At 46.8% G+C, this 20611-nt stretch overlaps 1 protein-coding gene across 3 annotated transcripts in view; it reads left to right on the top strand.

Annotated features, from left to right (window-relative positions):
• SUPT6H (SPT6 homolog, histone chaperone and transcription elongation factor) overlaps positions 1 to 20611 on the top strand; it is a 1195112-nt gene that overhangs the window by 615191 nt on the left and 559310 nt on the right. For all 3 annotated transcript variants that reach the window (XM_069615328.1, XM_069615329.1, XM_069615330.1), the window contains one exon: positions 14180 to 14347. In XM_069615328.1, coding sequence (XP_069471429.1) covers positions 14180 to 14347 — 168 coding nt within the window. The remainder of the gene's footprint in view (positions 1 to 14179; positions 14348 to 20611) is intronic.

Below are 20611 nucleotides of genomic sequence, written 5' to 3'. Positions count from 1 at the left end.
CCCCGTCATTCCTCAAGTGTTCTGGAGGTTACAGAGTTTTGGTTCCCGAATTATCCTCATTGCTCTGGATTGTGCCAGGAAAGCGTGGTACTCGGACTTTCTTGACATGTCTGTCTGCCCTCCACACCGTCTTCTTCCCTACCGAGACGATCTGCTCTCACGGGAGGGGGCAGGGGGGTCAGTTTCTCCATCCAGAGGTCAGGTCGCTCAACCTTCATGCTTGGTAACTGAAAGGTTGAGATGCAAGGATTGGGACCTCCCGGATGACGAGATGGAGGTGTTGCTTTCTTTAGCTCACAAGGGCCTTCAAGTGGGTACCATTAAGGGTTAGCTGGCGGCACTGGCTATATTTAAGCGCTTGTCTGAAGTGTTCTTATTTTAAAATTCCTTTGAGATCACATTTTCTGAAAGGTCTGTCTAATGTGTTTCCACCGTCCCCTTTCCAGGTAGCGGGTTGGAATTTGAATTTTGTTTTAAAGTACTTGATGGGAGCTCTGTTTGAGCCATTACACGCTTGTCCGCGGAGACTGTTGTCTTTTAAAACTGTGCTTTTAGTTGCGATTACTTCCGCATGCAGGATGAGTGAATTGCAGGCACTTTCTGCCAAGCCACCCTTTACTGTTTTCCATAAGAACAGGGTTGTCCTGCGGATGTGACCTTCTTTTCTTCCGAAGGTTGTGTTTGAATTTCATTTGAGCCAGAAGGTGGTTCTTCCAGCTGTTTATCCTCCTCTGCATCCTGGTAAGGAAGAGGGGAGGCTCCATAGGTTGCATCCTAGGAGAGCTTTGAGCTTTCACGGATGTCCCGGGTCAGAGTGGACAATCAGCTCTTTGGACACCGCTTGGGTCAGGCTGTTTCCAAACAGACCTTGTCCAGATGGATTGTTTTGACTATCACTGAATGCTACTGTTTGGCGGGGAAGGACCCTCTGGTAGGCTTACAGGCTCACTCTACTAGGGGTGTGGCTGCCTCCACTGCTCTACAAAGGGGTGTTCCTATTCCCAATATTTGTGAAGCAGCTACATGGACCTCTGTCCATACTTTTGTTAAGCACTATTCCCTGGACTCCATCCATGGGCAGGATTTGGCCTTTGACAAGGCAGTCATCTATTCAGACATTTGATTGGGTACTCTAAATTTCACATTCTAAATTCTTTTCCCTTCATAGTGTGGTACTGCTTTGGGAGTCTGTCATAGATGTGGAATAGGTTGGAGGACACAATCCCTTCAAAGAACAAGTTACTTACCAAACTGGTAACGTTCTTTCGATGGGATGTTCCTCCGACGTGTTCCACATCTATGACCGTTGTCCCATAGCTGTGCACTTTGGAAACTTTTCAGCAGAGGGCGTCTTGCGTCGATCATGTACCTCGAGGGTCGACGTCACCGGATGTTATATATAGGACGCACAGCGTCTTAGCTCAGAAAGAAACAATAGAACACTTGGTATCTACTGTCAATACTTTGAAGATCTACGTATTGAAATATTTGGAACAGAGAGAATAGGTAACACTGCTTTATCCAGAGAATGGTTTTGGAATATATGCATGTGGGGGACTCAAAATTAGGGTTGTTCTCTTATTGACAACTTTGCTTATAAAGATTAACGAGGAATTGACTAATAAGTTACAGCTTTCGCTTGACTAAAATGTGGGCAATGTTATGAATGATTTGTTGAATTATATGATACGTTTTGGTAGGAAACAGGAGGGAAAAAAAATTATGCTATCGAGTTGAAGTTCTTTTGCATAAGTGGATATTCAATGATAAATACTATTATAGATAGTGATGACTCATATGCAGGCATTGAGGTTGTCATGGAATTTTGATAAATCGAATAGTATGTTAGGTATTATAAATACATTTAAGTACGAATGTATATTTTGAACCAAGACTGTTTTGTTACATTGTTGTAAAAGTTTGTTGACAAACTAAACACAACTAATAAAAAAAAAAAGTCGGAGTCGCGTCCTATGAGCAGGGCACCGACGACGAAGATACCGTCGAGGAAGGCGACGCAAGGCCTCATGATGACGAGGGCCTTGGCTCTGCTCCTATGCCCCAGCTTCCTATACTTGCACCTCAACCACCTAGAAGCCTCTCAGTGGACATTCTCTCAACTCTGCATAACTGGTATCTGAGAATACAGAAGAGGATGCCAGCGACGCTGTGCCAACCACCCCGCTGGCGACGGGCGAACCGCCGCTCAAGAAAAGGAGGTACCTGCTACACCTTGCCACCCTTCGCCTCCTTCTCTGTCACCCCCCCGGCCACCCACGGGTGAGACTGGATCGGACACAGCGACACCTGGCACGGATGATGACGACAGTGGGAAGCGGGAGACCTCCCGTCGCCTCCGCCCAGATCCTCTCTGCCGGACGAGATAGGATCATTCCATGCTATGATCTCCAGAGCCTCAGAGCTTTTCCAGCTCACCCAGGAAGAGGAGGAGAGCTTCTTATACCAGCGCTGCGAGGCGAAGAAGACAATCCTTTCAGTCCCTCTTGGAAGACATTTGGGATGAAGGACTGGCGCTCACGAAGAACCCTTCTACAGCTCCAGCGAAGGAGGACGGCCTGGAGAAGTAGTACAGGGTGCCGGACTCTGCACCCAAGTGCTTGCGGGCCCAACCATCGCCGGAATCTGTGGTTTCTGCAGCGGCCAAGAAGTCGTCATCCGGCTCTACGTCTTCGGCAGCATCCACCCCTCCTGACAACGAAGGGAAGAAGTTGGATGCGATGGGAAGGCGATTTATCTACTCTGCAGCGAGGACCATCAAGGTCGCCAACGCCCTTGCTATCGTAGCATGCTACGACTGGGAGCTGTGGTTCAAGCTCGCACCTCTGCTGAAGTTCCTCCCTGACGATAAGAGGTCAGAGGCATTGGAGATTCTTCAGGAGGGCGAAGTGGTGTTGGACCATGCTATCACAGTGGCCACGGACATCGTGGATGCGGGTTTCCGCCAGTTGGGCAACCGTGTTTTGCTCAAGGCCACCAACTTTCATCGGGAAGTCCAAACCAGGGTTTTGGACATGCCCTTTGACGGTGACAACCTTTTCGGTAAAGCTGTGGATGAGTCCCTACAGGCCATCAAAGCAAACACGGAGAGGGCCCGTGCCCTGGGCACGGTACAGCAGCAGTGACCGTCCTTTTGGTCCTCAGGAAGCAAGTCTACCTGCTCTTTGAGGGGTTTCAGCAGGCACTCCTCTTCTTACTGCCAACCCTCCCGTTCCTCAGCCCAGTAAACCAATAGAGGCCACTCCAAGGCCTTCAGAGGAGGACGTCGTCAGGAGCCGCACTGTGGCCCGTCGACCTCCAACCAGGAATGAACCGGCCGGGATGTCATGCCCACACCCGTGCACCCCGGTGGGAGGCCGGCTGGTGAACTTTGTCAGCGCATGGAATTCCATATCTACTGACCACTGGGTGCTAGACGCTCTCGCCCACGGACACACCCTAAAGTTCCAGCGAAAGTGTCCCCAAATACCTCTGGTGGCCCGGCAGGAAAACCACATCCTGCAACTGCTGCTGGAAGTTTGGGCCACTCTAAAGAAAGGGGCGATAGAGCTACTTCCAAAATGGCTCCAGAGTGTACTCGAGGTACTTCCTCGTACGAAAGAAGACTGGGGGCTGGAGGCCCATTCTCGACCTGCGGCGACTGAGCAAATACATAAAGCCCAGAAATTCTGTACGGTCACTCTTCAACACGTGCTTGGACAGCTGGAAGAGGGAGACTTTCTGTCGCTGTTGAACCAGTAGGGTGCGTACTTCCACATCCCCATTCACAAGGGACACCTAGTTTCTGTGCTTCGTCGTTGGAATTACCAATTCAAGGCCCTTCCCTTCGGACAGAAGTCAGCGCCCAAGACGGCTCCAGATCGTATCTGCAGGTATCCGCAGGAGAAGTAGGAAGCCACCACCCACCAAAAAGTGTGGCAAGGGTGGGACTGAAGCAATTTCTTCACACCAGACAACCCTACCACTCACACCTACAAGCCCTACTGTTGTAAATTCTTGCTTGACTGTACTCCCAACAACATTGAATGGGTCTGATTTGTTCCATAAGTGGATAATTATTTATTATTATTATTATTATTATCTCCCATCTAGATAGTCTGCACAAACCTCACAAATCCAGAAATTGTGCCTAATAGCGGAACTGTGCCAAAGTTGAATTTAGAAAGTGTGCCTAACAGCGTAACTGTGGGGAAGTGTGAATAACCCCCCCCCCCCCCCGTGGTATACCTAGATAGTGTCAATAATATCATCCTGTAGTGTCGCTGAACTTGGAAACTGTGAATAATTTCATCCTGTGCTACGGCTGAATTGTCCCAAACTGTGGTATAAGTGAACTTAGAAAGTGTGAAAAATATCATCCTGTGGTATAGCTGAACTTGGAAGCTGTGAATAATCTCACCCTATGGTATAGCTGAATTTAGGAGGTGTGAATATCATCATCCTGTGGTTTAGTTGACCTTAGAAAATGTAAATAATATCCTCCTGTGGTATAATTGAACTTAGAATGTCTGAATAATATCATTCTGTGCTACAGCTGAATTAGAAAGTGTCCCTAAATGTGTTATAGGTAAACTTAGAAAGTGTGAATGATAACATCCTGTGGTATAGTTGACATTGGAAAGTGTGAACAAAATCATCCTATGCCAACTGTAGCCTAGTTAAAGTTAGACGCCATGAGTCCATCCAGCCCACCAAGGTCCGCCGAAAGAGACCCACTCGCCCCAGCCTCCCTTCCCCCCCTCGCCCACCACCCACTCCCCAAACCAACACACCCGCCACCACATTCTCAGCCCACTCAATGTCCAACCCTCAAACCAGAACCACCATCCCAATCCAGCCTGCCCGCCACCACACCCTCCTCCACCACGCCCCCTATCCAACCCCAAGCCAGAGGAGCCCGATTGCGAGCCGATCATCCTAAGAACCCTGGTCCTCCCATCCCCTCCACCCACTTGCCCACTATCACCATTCCCGCACCCCCGGCCCTTCCAACTAATGGCCCACCCAGACTCCCAGCTACACCCAGCCCCGCCACCACCCCCTCCCCCTTCCTCCCATTAGCTCCCCCAAACATCCTCCTCCGACCCTACTCCTTCCCCTCTAAAAACTGCACGTCTCGCCCTGGCAAGAACAGTAGCCGCATCCCTTTCACCCTCTGACCCCCCCTACCCTTTCTCTCACACCAACTGCATCAAAAACCCTGAAAAGAAAATGCAGCTGGTCTCCCTCAATCACTCATTACTCCTCTCCACTCCTGTCTCGGCCCACCAAATCAATCTCCCAGTCTCGATCATCACCACCCTCTTCCCATTCCTCAAACCCCTCTTCCTTGAATTCTCACCAACCACAACTGGAACCCGTAACCCCCTACACCACACCTTTTGAGTCTCATGACCCAAATCCAACAAACATCACACACCCGTTCAACCCCAACCCCCTACACCGACCACCCACCTACTCTTCTCACTGACCATTTCCCCTCTCTCACCTGCCAGTTTCCACTCACTCCGCACCCCGCTCCACCCCCCCTCCTCCCCACTTCCCCACTCCTCCCAACCTCCACCACCTCCACAAAATCCTCCCATACCAAAGTAAAATGCATCCTTTTTAATGCCCGATCTGTAGCAAGAAACACACAGCATCTTTGACCTCCCCGCCTCAAACCAGACTTAGTCTTTATCACGGAAACCTGGTTCTCCAACGACTTTGCCCCTATTGCCAATGAAGCCTTCCCCCCTGAATATTCCCTCATCCCATTCAACCGACCCTCTAGAGGAGGAGGAGGAGGAGGAGGAGAAGGAAGAGTAGCAGCGATCGCCTTCAAGTCGCACTGCTCTGCCTCAGTCATCGACGGCCCGCCAACCATCCCTTCCCGCGAATCGCTTTTTGTCAAAATATCCCTCCCCCAACATTCTCCCACAGCTTCCTAATCATCTACAGACCGCCTGGCTATTCTCAAGTAACCTCTGCGATTCGATAGCCACCATCCAATTAAACCATCCTAACCTCACTCTTCTAGGAGACTTCAATATCTGGCTTGACAGCCCCACCAACCCTATGACCCACTCTCTGGTCGACTCCCTAGATGCGATTAACCTCCGCCTCCACAATAACGGCCCAACTCACTATAAAGGACACACTCTTGATGCCATCTTCAGCTCCCACAACCAGATACATCTGAACCCCCACCCACCACCCCTATCATCTGGTCCGATCACTTCATTGTCCCTTTCAACATTCGCTCACCCGCCCCCCTCCTTGTACCCGAACCGGAACCTCCTAACCTACGCTAAGGCTGGAAAAAACAAAAAATAATTCCCAGACTAGCCGATGCGCTCCTTCGGTCTGCGCCCCTACCTCCCCACGCAATGTACACTTAACCTCCGACGCCTTTGACTGATGGCTAAATACCTCACTAATTCCTGCTCACCCCCACTTGCCAATCATCCGCCCGCCATGGCCCTTTTCCAAGATGGTTTACTCCAGAACTGAAGACTGCAAAACAACTATATAAATCCCTTAAAAGCAAATGGCGGAAAGATAAAACCACCCTGAGCAGATCCACCTTGGCCTGGCACCATCGTAGCTACAAAGCCGAAATCCGGAAAGCAAAACAAGCCCATTACAACACTAAAATCCTCAACTGTGAAAACCCCAGCAAAGAACTCCACTAAATCATCTCTGAATTCACCAAACCATCATGTACCACCACCCAATCAACCCCATGTCAGTCACTCTGCGACTCACTCTCTCTCCACTTCTACGCCACTGCTCTCGAAAGAACAAATTCTCTAACCAACAAACTGACCCTCCTGCACCCACCGCCTGCAACTGCAACCCACCCGACTTTCGACTCGTTCACACCAATATCAACTAACACATTTCTCAAACTTCTCTCTGCTCGGAAACCATCCGGCTCCCCGCTAGACCCCTGCCCAGCCTCAACCCTGAAAGAAATATTCTCATCTACCTGCACAGGAGAATACGCAAGAACCATCATAAACGACTCCCTCTCTTCGGGAATTTTTCCCGACGCATTCAGAACTGCTCATGTCAAGCCTCTTCTTAAAAAAAAAAAAAAAAAAAAAAAAAAAAAAACCTTCCCTCAACCCTCTTGACCCCAAAAACTACCGCCCAATCTCAAATACCAGGTTCCTTGCTAAACTCATCGATCGAACCGCTTACTCCCAACTAAATGCCTTTTTTGAACCCAACAATCTCCTATACCCCACTCAATCAGGTTTCAGACCCCGACACGGAACCAAAACCACTATGAATTCAATCTGGGATGACCTTAAAAACACTGCAGATACTGCGGGATGCGCTACACTAATCCTTCTTGACCTATCCACCGGCTTCAACACAATCAACCACTCAATCCTCCTTGACCGCCTCCACTCCCTGGGAATCCGTGGAAACGCTCTCAAGTGGATAGCATCCTTCCTCAGCATTAGGAACCAAATAACCCTCCTCCTTTGTTTCCGCCGCCCGACCAGTCAGTACACGAGTTCCACAAGAGGCGTGCCTATCAGCCCTCCTGTTCAACCTCTATATGTCCACCCTCCCACAAATAATCTGCTCGCACAATATCCTGTGCTATAACTACGCCAACGACACCCAACTAATCCTAAAACTCCTTAACTCAAAACCCAACTGCCAGCCCGACCTCGCTGCCTGCCTACTTGACATTGATCACTGGATGACCACAAACCACCACCTTTTAAACCCCACCAAAACCGAAATCATGATGTGTGACAACACAAATACTTCCGCACCCTCTACCCTGGCCATCATTCATGGGCAATCCACCCTCAACCTCATTAAAAAAACCTTGGATGCACTCTCGACTCTGACCTAACCCTCTCACACCAAGTCAACGTCCCTAGTTCTGCCACTACCACCTAAAAATGTTTACGTGCATTTTTCCATACCTCTCCTTTCCCAACAGACTCGCCACTGTCCAATCAAATGTAATGTCAAGTCTGGACTATGCTAACTCCCTCTACCTCGGAGTCCAAGCATACCACCTGAGTAAACTACAAAGAGCACAAAATGCTGCAGCCAAACTGCTACTAGCACTTGGCCCTAGAGATCGCACCTCCCCAGCTCTCAAAACTCTCCACTGGCTCCCGGTTGGACGAAGGATGACCTTCAAAACAGTATGCTTCTCTCACCGAGCAATGCACAAAACCGGACCTCAATAGCTTCAGGACAAGCTAAAACCCTACCATCCACCGCTCACTCTTAAGATCAAGCTCTGCCCGCCTCCTAGTGATACCAAACTCAACTCAGTCAGGTTAGGTGGATCGTCATTCTCAGCCTTGGCCCCCACTCTATGGAACTCACTCCCACCCCACATTCGACTCACTGAAGACCTCATGTCCTTCCGCAAACAACGGAAAACGTGGCTCTTCCCTTTAAAAATCGACTCCTAACACAAACAGGATAAACAACCACAAACAGAAACCCAATAATGTTGAACATAGATAACAATCCTGCATTGAGACCCGATCGAACAAACAAAAAACTAAAACGGCCAGTGTATATAAAACGGATGAAGTGGATATGGAACGGATGAAGTGGATATGGAACGGATGAAGTGGATATGGAACGGATATGGAACAGATAAAACACAGGCGGATTGGAAGGATGAAATGGGTCTACGGAATGGATGGAGTAGATCGTGTGGATGAAGGGTCGAGTGGATGGAATGGTTAAAAGGACTAGTAGATTAAATGGATGTAACGGACGGAGTGAGATGTAACGGACGGAGTGAGATGTAACGGACGGAGTGAGATGTAACGGACGGAATAGATGGTACAGATGGAGTACTCGACCTAAAGCGCATTACTGATAACCACCATATCACACTACCACGCTTACTCTCCCCTATACACCACCACTCAATTAGAACACAGCGATACTATGACACATTCGATATAGCTGTTCTCATACTAACACCCACCACATACTCCTCATCACCCTAATTAAACACAGCTGGCTGAGCACACACACCGCTAGCTTAAACGTCTCCTCAGGCCAAACACAGCCAGAAATCAGTCTGGGTGTCCACCTACCAGAATTGAACACATACAAATGATCGCCCCACCACACCTACCTCTAAGAAGCAGCTATCATACAATTCCCACACCGGCTGCACACACATCCGGTGCACCCCCGCACCTTATGACTCTTCTATACTGACTTGAACTACAGTTCCCGAGGGCGTTCAACCTACCAGCGCTTTGAGATGTTACCGATGATACGTAAGGCGCTATATATAAATGCCAAGTAACATAACATAACATTGTCTTCACCTGGTGCCGGAGGCGGTCCATCTGCGACTGCAAGGGATTCAAGTCTACCCTTACTGGATGACTGGCTCATCCGGGCCAGCTCAAGAGAAGTTGGACCTTCGCCTTCTGACCGATCTGGGGTTCTCAGTGATTTATGCAAAGTCCTACTTGACTCCATCGCAGGACGTGCTGTTCCTTGGATCCCGACTCAACACGGTTTTGTGCTTGGCGTCACTGTTGGAGTAGAGGATAGCAGCCATCCTGGGGCTAGGTGCAGCCACGGTGATCATCCAGTTTCTGCTCGGCATGATGTCATTGTGCATTTATCTCTATTCGACTCTGAGGGTTACGGATGCGCCCACTGCAGGAGTTCCTCAATGCCCGTTGGATCAAGTGTCAGGGAGTTTCCAAGACAGGATCGCGCTCAATGAGAGCTTCAGTCGAGCAATAAGGTGGTTGGGTGTGCGCTCTCATCTGTCCAGAGGCGCAGATTACCAGACCCCAACGCACCAGGCGACGGTCACGATGGACGCCTCCCTGGAAGGCTGGGGAGCTTCACGCCAGATGCCTGTGGCTGATGGAGAAGACGTTGCACATCAACGTTCTGGAGCTGTTAGGCAAAGTTTGGATGCAGTACACTTTGGGACCACTACAGGTGTAAGCAAACCAACCTTTGGTATAAGTCCGTACTACAGTTTTGGTAGCAGAGCTGAGCAGCCAGGCTTCTCTCAAGAGGGGAATGTGAGCAGTAATGATGTTACACAGAGGTCTACAATCACAAGTGTTCAAATAAACTCTTACACTCAGGGTTTCTTTGATGAATACTTATTAATTTATCTGTGGGTTATAAAACATTCATAAAGAGGAGACAATTATAAATCACACACAGATAAACTTCAACACTATTTCAGAAATACTTTTCAAGAGGAGTAAAGGCAAAGATTATTAGAACATGAAAGGTTACAATTATTCTTGGTCAGTGCAAATATTTAGAGTTCACCAGAAGATTCAATTCAATAGGTTAGGCCAAAATCAATTGGCTAAAGTCTTCGATAGGATGAAGCAGTTCTGGTAGTAAAACAGACAAGTCTGCAAAAGTTCTTAGGAATAGTTTGTAGCATGAAGAATCATGTGTTGGGTCACAAGCTGATTAGCCCTGTGAGTTGGGAAAGTTTCAAGCACTTTCACTGCGAGAGGTAATTACTCTGTCTAATTTTACAGTACCTTTTCAAATGTAGAAAAAGATGCAGCTGATGACCTCTGTTCCTGGCAGTTCCTGCAGATCCCGCTGTTCCCGGGCCTCGGTCGTGGGGACAAGAGTGAGGACGTCGGGGGACTCCTGCACTGGGACTGGTCAAAAAGCTGGAAACTGGTAGATCTTCAATTCCGGTAGGTGTAGTGAAGCACACAAGCTGGTGTCCCGCTCCCTGATTATTCGGTTTTCCTGCAGCACTCTGAGGAAAATAGAACCAGCTCCGAGATTGGTTTCCAGGTGGCTTAGTGTCGAGTTGATTGGTCCCACCAACTCAAAGGGAGTTGAGATTAACTTGGTGATTCAGACCTGCAGCAGGGTTTCACCGGGCAAACCAACGGTCCAGGAGTTGCAGCAGCCTTCCTCTTAAAGCTTGTCTTAGGTTCTTTCGTTCCAGTGGTTGCCTATGCCTTCCAAGCCAAGAGACTCGCCTTTTATTCAGTTCTCTCCCATTCATTCCAGCCTAGCTGTCGCTCACCCAGCAAGGTGGCTTTCCTTGCCGGACAGTCAGCCAGGCAATCACCACAGAGTGCATTTGCGTCTCCTAGGATACTAAGCACAGGGAGTTTTCGGGCACCTCCCTCACTTCCTGCCCACCCCAAACACTTGTGCGCCAGAGGTGGTCTTCACTCCTGAAGCCCGGCAAAGGAATAAAGGGACCAAACCTAGTTTGGTGCGCCGAGACACTCTAGAAGGACCTTTCCAAAAAGAAATGGTGAAAAAAGAAGACAGGGACCTGTTTAAACAACGGAGGCTCTGACGCCATCTTGAAAAACATGGCTCCTGCGATTTAACGCTACCGGTGTTCGCGGTGGGGAAAAATCATGGTGGTTTGTTGTAAAACCACTGCCACCAGCCATTCTGAGAGGAAAGTGGAGCATTCGACTGCTACATGAGTATCTAGACACACGGGATACTAAGTAACCACTCCAGCACTCTATTGTAAGATGGGGTGTGCTGGGTCTAGGAATTTAAAAAGTCTAGTAAAGTCAATTTCTCTTTACTCACTCTCTGAAACAGTTCATCCTAGAGGAGGTATTTAACCCTTGGAAAGCCTAAAATGTTTTCCTTGCGCCCCTGCACTGAGGGTGCTGTGTGACACAAATGAAAAGATGATGCCTAGGGAGTTGTTTAGACTCCATAACCAAAGAAAACACAAGAGTAAAACACATTTCAAAACACATGAGAGAGTAGGAAAAACGGTCACACTCTCTCCAGGAAAATAAATCTAGTCCTCAAAATCCAGCAAAGTTGCTGGGAGTCTCTAAGGTGAAGGGAATTAGTACATTTATGAGGATTCTCCCGAACTGGAGCTACGGGCATTGTTTTGGGCCCTCAAGTCGTTCTTCTGTCCCTTAAGGGCAAGGTGGTGCGGGTCTTCACAGACCATACCACCACGATGTTTTACATCAGGAAGCAGGTGGCCACCAGTGCCCAGCGCTCTCGAAAGAGGCGCTGGACCGATGGCGCTGGGCCGTCGCCCAGGTTATGTTACTCATTCAGTTTCATCTTGCAGGAGTAAAGAACACAGTCGCCGACTCCCTCAGCAGGGAGCTATGCTCTTGCCACGAGTGGGAGCTTCGGCAGGACCAAGTGGACCACCTGTTGGTAGATGGGGCGATCCCTACATCAATCTATTGGAGACGGTGACAAATACCAAGTGCCAGCAAGTTTCCCCAGCCGGGGAGCATGGCCGACGCATTCTCATTCCCCTGGGACGGCCTTTTCTGTATGCGTCCCCCCCCCCCCCGCCCCGTTGTCATTACTTCAAGTCAACTCAAACAGTCCCGGTGCAGGATGATCCTCGTTGCACCAGCTTGGCCGAGGCAGATCTGGTACCCGGACCTTCTCAGCATGTCATTATCCCCTCCAGTGAAGGTTCAAGTGGTTGCGGATCTTCTCTCCAGGGTAGGAGGCGCGATACTGCACCACGACCCAGGATCGCTGAACCTGAAGGCCTGGCTCCTGCAGCGTTAGAGTTTAGGGGGGTACGATCTCACAGCGGACTGCAAGGAGGTGCTTGCCAGGGCATCGTCTACTTTAAAATTCTACAGACGCAAATGGAAGAGATTTGCAATTTGGTGCCGTGCACAGAAGATTGACCCTCTGAGAGCCACGGCTCCACAGGTACTACCATATTTGCTGTTGTTGGCCAAAGCAGGGATGGCTCACAACTACATTAAGGTTTATCTGGCGACTTTCTCCCGCTACACCAGATCTCCGGGACGGTCATCGTTATGGTCACACCGTCTGGTTAAGGTTCATCAAAGGACTATTCCGTTCGTTCCCGCCGGTGAAGGCTCCGGCCCGGTGCGGGAACTCAATGTGGTGCTGACTAGGCTCATGGGCACTCCATTAGAACCTATGCAGACAGTTCAGCTGAAGTTTTTGTCGTGGAAGACCACTTTCCTCGGGGCCATCGCCTCTGCATGACGGGTATGAGAGATTCGGGCCCTGTCCTGTAAGCCACCTTACTTAACTTTACACGAGACGAGGGTGGTGCTGCGGACTCACCCCTCCTTTATGCCCAAGGTGCAGTCAGACTCATCTAAACAAGCCCTTGGTGTTACCTGTGTTTTTCCCTGACGCCTTTGTTGCCGGCTGAAAGGACTTTGCACTCGCTGAATGTGGCTAGAGCGCTGAAGTTTTATGTGGACCGCACAAAGTTTCTCAAAAACATCTCAGCTCTTTGTGAATTTTGGTCCTGTGAACCATGGGAATGCCCTGTCCAAGGCTTCCATTTCCAGGTGGTTCTCCGGCTGCATCACTCATTGTCACTGGTTGACAAACCGACCATTGCCTGGCTGTCCGAGATCCCATTCTACCAGGGCGATTGCTGCCACAATGGCGGTCTTGTCTGGTGTGCCCCTGCTGGAGATCTGCAAGGCTGCTATATAGAGGTTGCTGCACACCTTCATGAAATTCTGCTGCGTCGACAGGGATTCCAGGGAGGAGTCTAGAGTTGGCCAAGCAGTGCTGCGCAACCTGTTCGCTTGAAGGTGAGCCTGGTGAGGAGGTAAGAGATGCTTATGTTGAGCCTTGCCACCTCCCGTGGTTGTGCATGTGTGTACTGCTATGTATTCTTTATTAATGAGCATGTGAATCCATGCCAGACCCCATGCTGGAGAAGGAACAAGTTACTTAACTGTAACTTCTGTTCTCCAGCATGGGTCTGGCATGGATTCACATGCGAACCCTCCCGCTTGCCCCTCTGCGGCTCTTCTCTTGGTCCTACTGCCACTTTATGTCCTACCAAATCTGAAGATGGGTGCCAGAGGTAGGGGCTTAGGTAGAGGGCAGTCATTGGCTGGGGCATTATGACCCAAACTCAGTGATTGGTTTATGGGAGAAATACAGTTCAGAAATGAAACAAACTGATTTTTTCTGTTACTGAGTATTCCCAGCCTGACAGGGAATATTCATGAGCATGTGAATCTATGCCAGACCCATGCTGGAGAACAAGAGTTACAGGTAAGTAACTTGTTCCTGATTTTCCTTATTTTGTTTACATTTCTTAGAGTAGTTATAGCTGCAAGTGACATTAAGTTGTCAATTTTCTCAAGGGTTGAAGCTGATCAGACCATAACAACTTATGTTTTTTCCTTTTATTCAGGAGCACGTCACAAAGGAGGAGCTCCTGGACTCACTCTACTGTGAGTTCATAAACCGCGTCAGCGAGGTGGGAGTGGATGTGAACCGTGCTATCGCTCACCCTTACAGCCAGACCCTAATACAGTATGTTTGTGGCTTGGGACCGCGCAAAGGTTCTCATCTACTTAAAGTAAGTACTAATTTTGGATCATCCTGTTGCTGGGTGCAGAGTAGGTTTGTTTCCCTCGAATTCTCTATGAAGGTCACGGGACATGGGGGGATGTTGTGGGTCACTTGTTGCAATGTAGAAACTATTTGTATGCTCTGCTGTATTTCTGGTAATATGAATATATTCTGCCAAGAGTCTAAACCACTTCATTAGGTATTATGTGCCAGCCCACTCAGACTTACAAATGGGACATCTTGTCATACGGTGGCACAGAAGCAGCAGCCATAGCATAAAATACAATGGCACACAAGTCTTGAGGAAAAAGTTGCATTAGATCTGTAGTGTGAAAGATCTATCATCAGGTCATAGCTTTTGCAAAAGCCTTAATTTAGTTTGGTATTCAATAACTGTCTCTATTTAATCTGCTGCTAGCATTTTATATTGTCCTTATTTTACCTCTTAAACCGTTGCTTTGGCTTTGTTTCATCTTGCGCGTACTTTTTAATTCATTTGGCATCTATTTTGGCTTCCCCCACTGTTAGGGAGAATTCTCAGAAATGTGTTAATACATCTCTACCTTAGAGACCCCCAGCACTTTTGCTGGACTCTAGTACTTTAAATTTTGAACCTGGAGAAAGCGAGACCTTTTTCCCCCTCTTATTTTTTCTGTGACTGGGAATCCGAAGAAGAATTGGAAGAAGACGCCTGCTGCAACTCCTGGACCGTTGGTTTGACCGGTGAAGCCCTGCTGCGGTGCTGAAGCTCCAAGATCGCCTCAACAGAGAAGCTCTACAAAGACGACTTCTCCCCTTGAGTTGGTGGACCAATCAACTCCAAAGTAAGCCACCTGCACATCCATCTCGGAGCCAGTTGAATTTCCGCAGAGTGCTGCTGGAAACCAAATAGCCAGGGAGAGAAACACCCGTTTGTTTGTGTTGCTTTTAAGTTGGCCAAGAGCTCCAGAAAGATCCTCTGCACTCCCAGGAAGCAGGACTGACCGAGCCTGAGCCCCCTCAACAGAGTGCGGGTACCCAGAAGCAAGGAAGGTCCATCTCGACAGCCAGGAACCGCGGTGTTGCTGTTTGAGGTAGTTGCGAGAATCTGAAACACTGAAGTGCCACTTGTTTGTAAGTTTACTGTTTGCGGTCGGTGACTGTCCCGTTGTGGTGCAGGAGTCCCCAGAAGTCCTCCCTCTTGTCCCCACGACTGAGGCCCAGGAACAACAGGAACTGCACAGCTACACAGGAACAACAATAATCAGCTGCATTGTCTCTTCATACCAAAAGTACTGTAAAGTCTGAGAGAACTTACCCTCTCACTGTAGATTTGCTTGCTCTTCTACTTCACAAGTCTCCCGGCTTGTGGCTCTACATTTGATTCTTCTTTCTTCGTCAAAGACTTCTAAAAACATTGTGCAAAGACTCTCACCTTCAAGAAGTGCTTCAGTTACATTGACTTTTGTTCATTGACATTGGCTTAGCCTAGTTCCCTTAATTACTCTTCTCTCCTCAGTTTTGTGTTGCACCTATCTTTCCAGGAAGGGGTTAACTTACTCTGCATTGGGGGGTTCAAAAGTATTTGCCTGCTGAAAGAAATATGTGAGATCTCTTGTTTATTCTGTTTAAACCTTTTTTTACCCACTCTCTGCCTATCCTATATGTAACAGTTCTATATTAATGACCACAGGTGTCCTAGTTATTTGTTACCAGAGGGTGTAGGAATTGTCTGTGGATCATCCCCAATGGGAAGTTACTGAATGTAGGAAACCTAAGGGTGTGGATTTCTGAAGTATGTTTGAGTGTTGCTTTTATGTTGTTCCTTCTGAAGAAGGCTTGTTGAAATGACTGGTAAATACATTAATAATTGTTTTATCAAGAAACCCTGAGTATTCATGTTTATTTGAATACTTGTCACTGTGAATCTCTCTAACTACATTACTGCTCACATTGACCCCTCTTGAGATAAGCCTGGCTGCTCAGCCACACTACCAACTTGTGTAGTTCAGACTTATACCAAAGGTCGGGTCTCGTTGCCAGTAGGCTACGGTTGTTGTAGTGCACCCTAAGGGTTGTGGGATACATTGACCCACTCAGCAGAATTCCCATCCATAACCAAGCTGCACTCCAGCAGTTAACAGCAAAATGGCTGCGCTGGCTCCTTCGAGAACCACTGCCTCGCATCAAAACTGCATTTTGCAGCTACAAAAGGATGGCTGCACTGTTTTGCCAAGCACCATTGGGCAAGTTGGATCCGGGAGCACACCAAGAAAGTCTGCCAGGGTGTGTTTGGTGTGTACTATAGAAGTGGAGTGAAAAAAATCACTGCTGCTTTGCTGCTAGCCCAAAGTTTCCCATTGAAAAATGGAAATATTTTACATTTAAAATGATGCCGCTTTGATGCTCTTCATCTGTTCTAAATTACTCTGCTTTTACATTTAAAATGATGCCGCTTTGATGCTCTTCATCTGTTCTACATTACTCTGCTTTTATCAGCGAGGCCCTGCCATGCACATCCATATTCAGATTCTCCAGCAGAAGAGAGCCTTATTCCTGAATGGCAGGCTGCGTCAGATCAAGTCTGGGAAATCAACAGAAGCTTTACTTTCAACCGCACAGGAAAAAGCTTGACTTTTGGGCTACAAAACGTCAGAAATCACTGCTTCTTAAACCCTCGCTCTAAGGGCATATGTCAATTTCAGTGGACCTCTGTCTTATACAGATTGCTGTATAAGTGAAACTGACTAGGGCTGCAAAACAATGTTTGGAATCCAGATGAGCGAGAAAAAACGAATTTGAAAGGGAAATCCCAGCAGCATTCACCACGTGTCAAAATGTGTTTTTGCAAACCAAGAAAAATGCCGGTTTTAAAAGTCCAATGTTGAATAAAGCCTTTTCCTTGTCTAGGAATGTCAGGGGGGTGTTGTGTGAAAACCTAGATGGGATGTTTTGTTTCACAGACCTAATTCTGATGCAGAAAAATAAAAGAACGAAGTAAAGGCATTGGCTGCATTGTGGAACTAGCCAAACAGGTTTTCTGATTGGGCGGTTGCTAGCAACAAGAGAGGTCTCTCCCCCATCCCCTCCCTCCAAAATAAGCCACACTCGATTCTGGGACACCTACCTGTTAACTGCTGCCCTTGAAAAATTTGAATGGACCAAGAGAAAGAAATATCACATGCTCGTCGGACTTTTGTCTGGGCTTCAGCTTGAGACAATAGATCTAGGACACCTACGTGTGACTTTTGGAAGTGACAACCACCAGTCACTCAAGCTGGGGAAACTCCAGGGCAGCCCTGGGCTGAACTGACATTTGGTGGGAGCCTGAAGAAAAAAAATGGTCACAGTGGAGGACAAAGACCACCCATTTTGGCTCTAAAAAGTAGTTTATTAATAAAACTTTAAGACTTTTATCTCCACAATTGGACAACGCAGAAATGCAAACGTTTCATAATCAAGATGCAATTTTGATGTCTGTAATTCAAGACTTGGTAGCTTTCCGTAGCATATAAGGGACAGAAATGGCAGATAAATGGATATTCTGAGGAAAGTGTATATGGTGCCACTTTGAAATTCAAGATTAACATGCCTTATGATAATATGTACACATGTAGCGTTTGCTGCTAGCAAAGCACATAGCCAGTTATTTAGTTAGTGTCTACAAGGGGATGTGGTGTCAGTGACATCTGCTACCTTTTATTTCATCGCTCCCTGTTGCTGCCAACTACGCTCTGTGGGTGTGTGGATGTTTTAAGAGCTTATGCGCTCAGCTGTAATCTAAACTATAATAGCACTCATTCAGTGCTACCGGAGAGACCATGGCTGTAATAAGTTTCTTGGCTTAACTGTGATTGAACGTAAAGGGCTTTTTTTCTATACTAGTTACCATTAGCAGATAATTACATGTATGTCTGAGAATTCAAACTGCTACAGCAGATCTTTGGAGGCTCTGGTCCCATGGATGCTTATACGGTGGAAGTTGCATCTTGCTGTACTATAATTGAATTGCATTGTTACGCTAACAGCGTTGTGTTATGTGGCTTCTGCTGTGAATATGTTGCTAATAGATAAGATGTCTAATGTTTTGCTAATATTTTATGCAAATTAAGGATTTTGGCTAACAAAGGAGTTCATATGTTTATTCTAAACATACTTTTCAGGAGTGGGGTATTATTTGAATTGCTATGATCAGGGGTGTTGCTGGGTCTGGAAAAGACCTGGGGCTACTCTAATGTTGGAACTGTTGGGACTGGGGGCGGCCTGGCCTTTTAGTTATAGCTCTTGAGATTCTATCCGGGGTTGGAACCAGGAGACCAGGGGCTATAGCCCCCTTAGCCCCTCCGACCTAGCAACGCCTCTGGCTATCATACCTCTGAGTTCTGTGAAGGGGGCAGGGTTGTTGGGTATCCATACATTTTGAGTTGGTGCTTGCATGGCAGAATGAAAATATGGTTGCTTGACAGGGCTTGCAGCACTAATGAGATTTTTGGATACAGACACCAAGAAATAGATCATTTGTATGGGCATTTGGATATGTAAGAGTTGTAGGTATGTTGGCATAAAGATGAATGTACCTGCTAAATGTACATTATTCAAATTGAATATAAGCTATGCCATTTCATAAAGCTTTTAATTTATATATAGTTGCGTAAAATGTTAAAGATTTGTTTATTAGGTCCAGGTCTGACAGATTATCTGGGCTTGTCATTAATATTTGGTTGTTGAGTAGTTGCTGTTTCATTGCTGTATAGGTAATGTTAGTTCAAGTTATGTTTCATTTTGAGCAAATATATGTTTGATTATGTTTATAACGTTGAATATCTTGACGCATATGCTTTTCCTGTATTCTCTTTGTTCTTTTTGGTTGATTTCTCTACTTTCACTCTATCTGCTTTTGGTTTCAAGTTAGATTATTTATGATTTTGTTTATTGTCCTAGAATGCAACATTAAGTGTCACTATTTGGGGAAAATGGAGGAAAGAAGAGAGAAGGGGCGAAGGGAGGAAAGAGGTGGGAGATGGGTGCGAGAGAAGAAAATAAGAGGGAACATGCATTGAATGTTGAAACAGATTGCCAATGGGTGCGGCTTGTTTGGCACGAAGATCGTGTTTCATTGGAGTAATGTCGGCAAATATAACATTTATGAGGTGGAATGTTAAGGGTGTGAATAGTCCTATTAAGCAGAGGGAAGTTTTATCAATGATGGGCAGGCGGAGACCAGATATAGTATTTTTACAGGAGACCAAGTGGGATACATCTTAAATGGTTCGTATGTAAAAGAGTTTTCTAGTTACTTTGCAAGTAATTCCTGTGGTGTCTATTCTCTTTCAAAAAAAGGCTTAAGATATAGAACTGATAGTGTATGTTTAGATCCGGAAGGGAGATATGTTGTGCTAAAATTGTACATTGAGCATAGATACATGACAATTTTTAATATTTATTCACCCAATGTGAATCCGGATGTCTTTTTTTGAAAAGCTAGTTGAAGTGCTAGATCAGCTAGGTTGTACAGAAATTATAGTTGGAGGGGACTTCAATACCGACATTAATATGAAAAAGGATAAGACCACTCAGACTAATTCTTATGTTGAGTTGAAAGCAAGAAAAGGTCTTCTAAGATTATTAGATAAATGGGATTTACATGATATTTGGCGAGATCTTAATGTGGAAGACACAAAATACTTTTCATTCATTGGCACATGGTACGTCTTCACGTACTGATTTTTTCCTCGTCAGTCGGAGTTTATGTGGAGACATTTGTAATGCTTCAATTGGAGATGTTGTAATTTCTGATCATGCTCCTATTATGTTGATATTGGATGAGTCTGCTTGTGGTTTGAAATCTAGGGCACGGTGGCGTTTGAATATACAGTTGCTTTCAGATACAGTTTGTCAAGCATATAGAAATGGAAATATTGTTTATGAAGGATAATTTGCATTCAGTGGACTCTATCGGTGGTTTGGGATACATTGAAGGCAACACTGCATGGTCAAATTATCAGTTTTGCGTCATATCGAAAACGTCAACGGGAAAAGGCTATGGTTAAATTAGTGGGTGAGTATAAGGCATGTGAGATACGCTATTGTGACTTTGCCAGTAAGGAGAATTTATTGACTTTGACTCGTGCGAAACAAGCCTTGGATTGTGAACTCCGTCATAAGGCAGAAACACAATTATTTTATTCCAGAAAAGCTTTCTGGGAAAGGGGTGAAGAGTCGGGGGGCCTTGCTCGCAAGCTGAAATTCAGAAATTCCAGAATGTTTGTCTTTAGCATGCTTCCCCTACCTC

Source organism: Ambystoma mexicanum, chromosome 9 (assembly GCF_040938575.1).
Source record: "Ambystoma mexicanum isolate Mex_15411 chromosome 9, UKY_AmexF1_1, whole genome shotgun sequence".
NCBI lineage: Eukaryota > Metazoa > Chordata > Amphibia > Caudata > Ambystomatidae > Ambystoma > Ambystoma mexicanum.
This window is presented reverse-complemented; position numbering and strand designations above follow the sequence as displayed.